Here is a 7,470-nt window from a genome sequence, read left to right on the forward strand (position 1 = left end):
GAAAGTGAATCACCATTATTTCCTTAATTGGGAGAATTTGATGCTTCTTTGGTAATTTGGCCATAACTTTGGCTACGGTTATCGGAATCGCTATTATGACCCAATTCGGAAAGCTCTATTCGACGCGCACGTCGTGGCCACCCAGCTATGCTCGGTGGACGTCAATTTCAAGCCCAAAATCCACTGTTTTCCTTTCCAAAATTCAATTTTAAGTTATTTTTTACTATTTATGGTAATATTTCGTTTCCTTTTTTCTATATGTTAGAAAACTCGAATTGAGCCAAATTTTTGGCAACTTACTTATTTTACTTAATATTTTATTTTGGTATAATTTTGAGATTTTGCCATTTTTGGTAATTTTCCCATAATTTCGTATTTCGCAGCTATTTAACCCGACTTGTGGGTTAGTTTTCAGCATTCTGCATTATTAATAATATTAAGTTGAATTTAGAGTATTTTCTATGATTTTTTGGACGTTTTCCGTCGTTCTTTTCTTGCGAATCATCTGCTACAACAAGCCAATAGGATAATCACTGTCCTACCGGGCGTCACATATCATGTCCCTTTAAATTGATATTCTTGTGGTATGATTAATTCGTAATCATATAAAAAATAGAGAAAAAAGAAGGATCATTAAACGAAAAAGTGATAAAATCAAATTGGGCATAATTAATTCGAGAATGTATAGTTCCAATCAGTTTTAAGAGTATTAATTTAATATTTTGTAGAGGATAATTACAGCAAAAATCCTAAACCTTAGAAACACTAGAAGAATTTTTTCAAAATATTTGATTTGTTACAGTCGTCACCCCCAACATTTTCAAATGTTGCATATGAAATCATCTTGGATAGTTTTCATTCACAATTTTATTTGTTGATCCAAATTTATCTTTGACCATAGTTTTAATATTTAAAAATTGATAAAAGAATATCTTTCTATTTATCACCTTAAATGATAAAACTAATTTAATTAAAAATATAAGAAATGAGAAATTAAAAAAAAAAAATTGTCTTCTTCCTCTCACCCTCACCTTAAACCTAAAATCAGTTACTTGACCACCTCCACCAACCACTTGCTATCAGTCAGAAGGTGACAATCCTTTTGTGATGGAGCCCCAGAATGGGACACCACTTGATTCTATTCAAGCAGTAAAGTTCAAGCCTTCAAGGGCATTTTGCAGATGCAGCGATTAGAGCACAGCCATTTTTTAGACCTTCTGAAGTGCACGGGAAGAAACTTCGAGAAAAAATTGGACAAATCCCAAGAAGTTGAGCTTCTCATCTGAGGTTTCATCCAATCTTGAAGAATTACATGAGTGGGCAGGGGCAAATGGAGAGGGGGCCCAGTCCCAGCCCATAAGCAAATTGGTATGTGAAAAGTGGAAATTTTAGTCCAAATTGGTGAATTTAAAAGAAATAAAAATTTAGCCTCGCCCAAAAATTAATTTTAACCCGACTAACTTCATTTTCAACCTAACATCAGCATTCAATTATTCAAATTTAGTTTAAAATTCTACAATAATTACATATTTATTTTATTTGCATTCATGATACACAAATAACTCGTTAATTCGGTATTTTATTTCATATATATACTACTAAGTTTAAAAAGTTCACTTATAATCAAATTAATTTATTATATAACAAATAATTTTTATTGATTAAAATAAAGATAAATGATATATTTTAACAGTATGATATGTCACATCTTTGACTAAACTAAAAAGTAATTAATTTTTTTATTATGGGGAGAGGGGGGGCATTGTTTCCCATTTTTGCAAGAATGAAAATGAAAAACATAGTAGTTATAAGTTCCACACAAAAAATAAAAATTCAAATTTGATGGATTGAGGTGATGGACAACAGTCATATTTTTCATTTTAATGAGGAAAAATTGAGAAACAAATAAGGGCTGTGTATTTTTTTCATATATTACTTATTTATACTTGTGAATTAAAATTTTATTTATTTCAATCATAAAATGGATGTTATTATCAAAATAAGTAATATATTCTATATTTAATTTTATTAGTAAAAAATATATTTATTAGAACTTTGTCACGAGTGTTCGAAAATATATTGTGACCTACTTTAACACGAGCATCATGAGTTTAACCTTTTAAATTAAATCTCATGGGCATAGAGCATTTTTTATATTTTGAGTTTATTGAAAAAATTTAACCTTCAGTCCACCTTAACAAATCTTTTTGGTTCTGCCCCTGCGAGTGGGAGCAAATGGACCAAGTCCAAGCTCCTGTTTGGAAAGAAGATTATTGTTGGATGATTTTTTAACAGTAGGGAAGTGAAAAATAAGAATATGCACCATTAACACTTAAACAAATTAAAGCCATTATAAACAAACTTGAGAAGATTTTCTAACGCTGACGAAAACAATTAATTTACAACATCCCATGAGGATATTGTAATTCTCAATTTCTGAATGGATATAGTTTCAAGACATTAATCAAAATTAGGTGGCGATAGCAAGTGGAGGTGGTCGGGCAACTGATTTTGGGTTTGAGGTGGGGGTGAGTGGAAAATGAAGATTGTGTGTGTGTGTGTGTGTTTTTTTTTTTTTCAATTTAATTAGTTTAATTATTTAATGTGATGAATGAAATGTTACTCTTTTGACCATTTGTCAACAAATGGAATTGTGTATGAAATTGTACAAATGGGATTCACTTGCAACGTTTAGAAAAGTTATAGGGGTGACAGCTGCTACAAATCAAAAAATTTTAAAAAAAAAATTTGCTAATGTTTTAAATGTTTGAAACTTTTGCAACAATTATTCCTTATATTTTTCAAGGATAGGGAGTTTAATTTTCTTTCAGAACAATCAGATGTCTTGTTGGGCCCCACACATGCTCAAGTTAGCATATAGTGAAAATAAACACTAGTACATATTCATTTTTCCAGTCATATTTATTGGTGTACAGTACTCATGATTCTTGAAAAATATACAAAAGTTATTGTTATTTATTGGTATTTTAAAATTTTCTATTTATGTCAATAAATATGTATTTAATCCACAAAGATAACATAATTTTTGTAAAAATAAGCATCTCATTTTAAACACTATTTAACGATTGCTACTCTCAAATCAATGCAAACATGAACATCTCTGCATCTTTATATATTTCTAAAAGCGTCAAATATACAATTTTTCACGATGTCTCAATTCTCCATTCCTCTTCACTCCATCAAGAATTTTACTCTTCACAAAATCTTATAATTTTCTTTTCAACTTTATTGAATCTTTATTATAACCAAGTAATGCTACATATAGCGTGTACAAGAACGTCTTACTCTTTTTTCAATATTTCATAAGTATTGTCCTGATTTAATTTCCACAAAGGTGACACTATCAGGAATGTTTGTACTAATGTCTATTGTAAACCACTCTTGCTAATAGTTGATTTTATTATTATTATTTATTTTTTTATCATTATCTTTTTAATCTTAATTTCAGTATGTGATATTGTGGCTTTTACTCGCAATTATGTAATCAAATATGTTATTCATATAGAGCGCCATGTTTGATCCAAGTTTTCATTCGGCAAAATTTATAAATCATTTATGAATGGTCAAATTTTATTATTCAACCATACATTTCAAGTTTGTTCACTGAAAAGATATATAAAATGCAACTCAAGAGTCGATTATTACTGTGTAATCTCTAAACCGAGCAACTTGAACCAATGAAAATATGCTGAATAAAGCAAACAAGCAAAGTCTATGAATGTTAAGAAATAATGAACCTCCAAACACTTGGGCAAAAAGGTATGAGATGAAGAATTACATTTTGAAAATGGAGAATATATTTATACACATGTTCACCAAAGTTCCTATTATTGAGAGATTAACATGATGCAAAGGGAAAAAAAGGGGAAAAAATCCATGAGAAAAGAAAGACATTTATCTGTATAAGGGTATTCCAATCATCCCCCAACATCTAGTCCATACTATGAACTAAACTAAGATAATTGTGAAGGAGATGCTGAAACCTTGCAGATGGGACACCAATTCTTCAACCGCAACCATTGTTCGATGCATGCCACGTGATATCCGTGCTGGCATCCTAACTTACCTATTTCATCCCCAGATAAATACTCCTCCTGCAAAACATCAGTTTGTTATGTTGTCTTCTCTGCAAAAAATGGATGGAAAAAATGAAATTAAGAAGTGCACTGAGCTCAACAACAGGTTGTCCAAGTGTGGTTTAATTCCTAAGGAAGCTTGGAGTCAGTAAAAACGAGTTTTTATTCTGCTTATTAGATTATGAAGCGATCTTGTTTAACATACCCCAAACTGGGTTCAACATTAATTCATTTATGTAATGAATTAATCTTAAGTATATGCATTGACAAGCCATTCTCAGCAAAATGTCAGGTTGTTCTGTTTGTATACATACCAACATATTAGAAGGGCAAAGCTTTAATGGATCTGCTTCTTAGCTCAAGATTTTTTCCCCATGATATTATATACAAAATTGACCACAACACTATAAGAAATAATATTCAATTCCAATCCAGACACCATTAGACACACTATAGAGATATGACAAATAATACCAAAATCAGCTCAATTGGAGTAAATATTTTTTTGACAAATTGGAGATCCTTAAAGAAAAGAAGCTTTGACATGATCTACAGATACCAGAGATAGATTTGCAAATAAATTAACTTGTCATAATAAGATCCATGAGTTTTGTATTCTTTAATCTAGCTAGACCTCGAGAAAAATGTGAGGATGACAAACCTAAATGCAACTCAACAGGGCTGGACCATGGTGCAGTTGGACGGGATACTGGAAACCAAGTTAACTTATGGAAGTTGCTTTCTTTTCAGGAGAAAACAATGCCGTGTTTAAAGAATTTCAAGGTTTTTTCCTTCTATAATTAAGTATTTATGGGGAGCTTTCCGCATTTGGAGTGCGTTAGTGGGAGGGATTGATGGGAGACGCCATAGAGGAAGCAGAAAATCAACCGAAAGATAATGATCAATGTAAAATTCCAAAGACAAAATAAAAGGACCTGACAAATACTGCACTTGGTGTCATTGTCCTCCCCCAAAGATCCCGTGTCCCGTACTTCAGAAGGGATGGGCTGATAGCAGCTTTTCCTTAGGCATTTTGATACTTCCTCTTCGGAGAGTGCTGTGCTAACGTTACCTATTCTCTCCTCCAAAGCTAATAATTCCTGTTAAAAGATACCATAGAACACCAAGGGTTATGATATCCTTATCAAAATCCAACATCAACTTAAGACCCAATTTCAATAAATTATAATCCATAATTGAACAGGATTTAGATCAGAATCAATTAAACTTTGCTGAGTGCACAAAGTTAACTAATTGAGTATCAACTCCTCAAAAAACGAACCTCATAGGACATGTTATCAATGTCCAGTCTCATGTCTCTATGTTGGTCATAATAATGGCTGAGCCCACTGAGGAATAAACTCGTCTCCAAGGCAGAAACATGCTGCAGATAGAGAATAAAAAATTATGAATTCTAATGGGCATAAATTGCAAGTAAATAAAGATTGACTACCTCACTAATCAGCTCTTCATCTTGTTCAAGTCTTCCAATTGCTAATAATACCTGTCCAGTGAGAAACTTCAATATATCACCATCCAGTAGGAAAGTCTAATCAAACAAGGTGGCATAGTGGCATCATTAATTCTCACTCCCCATACAAGGGAAAATATTCATGGGAATATTATGTATTAGAGGAGCAATACCTCAGCAATTCTACCGAATGCCATGCGATCCATTAAATTGGTTGTGCCCAATTCTGCAGGCATTACACTGGATAGATTATCGCTGTTGCTACTAGAAAGACTATATGAACTTGAACCAATTAAAGAAACATTTGCAGAGACGTGTTGAGAGGAATTGTGACCGCCAGCATCAACTGGTAGCTCGGGCCGACATAATTGAGAAATCCTGACCACCGGTTCTCTTAATGAGGAACCGTTTCCATTATATAAATTAGAATGCCTCGGAGTTGTATTTATATCTGTTAACCTCCGAGAACGAACAGATGCAACACCATTGCCATCCTCTCTACCAGCCCAACTTCTGTTGTGTCGCAGATTAGATATGGAGATACCACTAATTGATGGGGGGGCATGCCCATCTATTGACGAGGCTGCAGTTGCTTGCTTCACTCCATGAGACGAACTGCTTTTCTCTCCTGGATTTCTTTTTTTCACTACATCCTTCATGTTAAGTTGGGAATCTGAGGTCGAACAACTTCGAGGAACGACATCTGAAATTGAATTACACTTTAGACTTCTCAAACCATACCTGCTCCTACCACCACAGTTCCTTGCTCTAAGGTCTGAGCCTTCAGAAACCTGTGAAATAGAATCTAGCTGATTGTTTTCGCTGCATGACCCAGAATTACGATTACATATTTTTCTTGGTCTAATAGTTGATGTCACTCTAGAACTTCCTGAATGCCCTGCACCCTTTCGAGTCTTGGCATCTCTAGATTCTGAGTGATACGCTGTTCGAATTCTACTTGGTGAAGGCATAGGGTCCAGAGGCTCACCCGAAACACTACTTTCTAATGGATCAATATCTGATTGAGAAGAGTATTCTCTCTTAGAATTGGGACCTGATTTTTTTCCATTGGTTACAATAGAAAATGACCTAGAGGGATTTCCAATTATTTTCTTGTCATTTGAAGAATGATCTAAAGGCCTTGAACATTTAGCTTTAACGGAGCTTCCACTTTTGGTCTTCTGAGTGTACTTAATTCTGCCACTGCATCCCCGTCGACTGCAGAATTGAGTGCTCTGATCCGTATTCTTAGAAATATCTTTCAAAGCAATGCCAGATCCCTTTTTGGGGACAAACACCCCACTAACAGCACTTTTACCAGAATATCCGTCCATAAAATGTTGCATTGACCCTTTATTCCTGGTAAATACATATTTTAAGCACGAAACCCCCAATTAATTTATATTTCTTAAGCAGAAGAACACAATCTATCTGCAGGATGGATTTTCTTCCTTCATTTATTGAAACAGCAAAAAGAATTGCAAAAATGAAGTAACTGAACAACTTGAAGTTAACGAAATATGCACGACATGCACCGTGAAAAGAATATTTCATAAACATCAGCAATAACATAAATTGAAACAAAACCAATAATAGCCTTCAAATATGTTAGCGAATTGAGGCAGAGGAGATTGAGACATTTAGTATGCAAAACAACTTATTTAATATATAAGAGTTTTTTCAGAGGACAAATGAATTATGAAGTTATTATCGTCACTTCTTCCCTATAAAATAAACAGATATGGAGAAGCTATTGTAATATGAGAGCATCTAACGCCACCAAACTGACAAATTGATACAATAAAGCTCAAACCTGGAGAGGAAAGTGAATCCCTAAGATATATTATGAAATAAGTGCTATTCATTACTGCACAAAAATCTTATACATGGGAGAGACAGATG

The 7,470-nt window shown here is 33.4% G+C and overlaps 1 protein-coding gene across 3 annotated transcripts in view; it reads right to left on the reverse strand.

The window, feature by feature from the left end:
- Positions 1-3,732: 3,732 nt before the first annotated feature.
- Positions 3,733-7,470, reverse strand: part of LOC111378485 (probable E3 ubiquitin-protein ligase RHG1A) — a 4,985-nt gene continuing 1,247 nt past the window's right edge. For all 3 annotated transcript variants that reach the window (XM_023001695.1, XM_023001696.1, XM_023001697.1), the window contains exons 2-6: positions 5,742-6,927; positions 5,551-5,601; positions 5,380-5,481; positions 5,033-5,197; positions 3,733-4,115 (exon numbers count right to left, since the gene is read on the reverse strand). In XM_023001695.1, coding sequence (XP_022857463.1) covers positions 3,975-4,115; positions 5,033-5,197; positions 5,380-5,481; positions 5,551-5,601; positions 5,742-6,927 — 1,645 coding nt within the window. In that variant the 3' untranslated portion in view covers positions 3,733-3,974. The remainder of the gene's footprint in view (positions 4,116-5,032; positions 5,198-5,379; positions 5,482-5,550; positions 5,602-5,741; positions 6,928-7,470) is intronic.

This window comes from Olea europaea, unplaced genomic scaffold (genome assembly GCF_002742605.1).
Source record: "Olea europaea var. sylvestris unplaced genomic scaffold, O_europaea_v1 scaffold1819, whole genome shotgun sequence".
NCBI lineage: Eukaryota > Viridiplantae > Streptophyta > Magnoliopsida > Lamiales > Oleaceae > Olea > Olea europaea.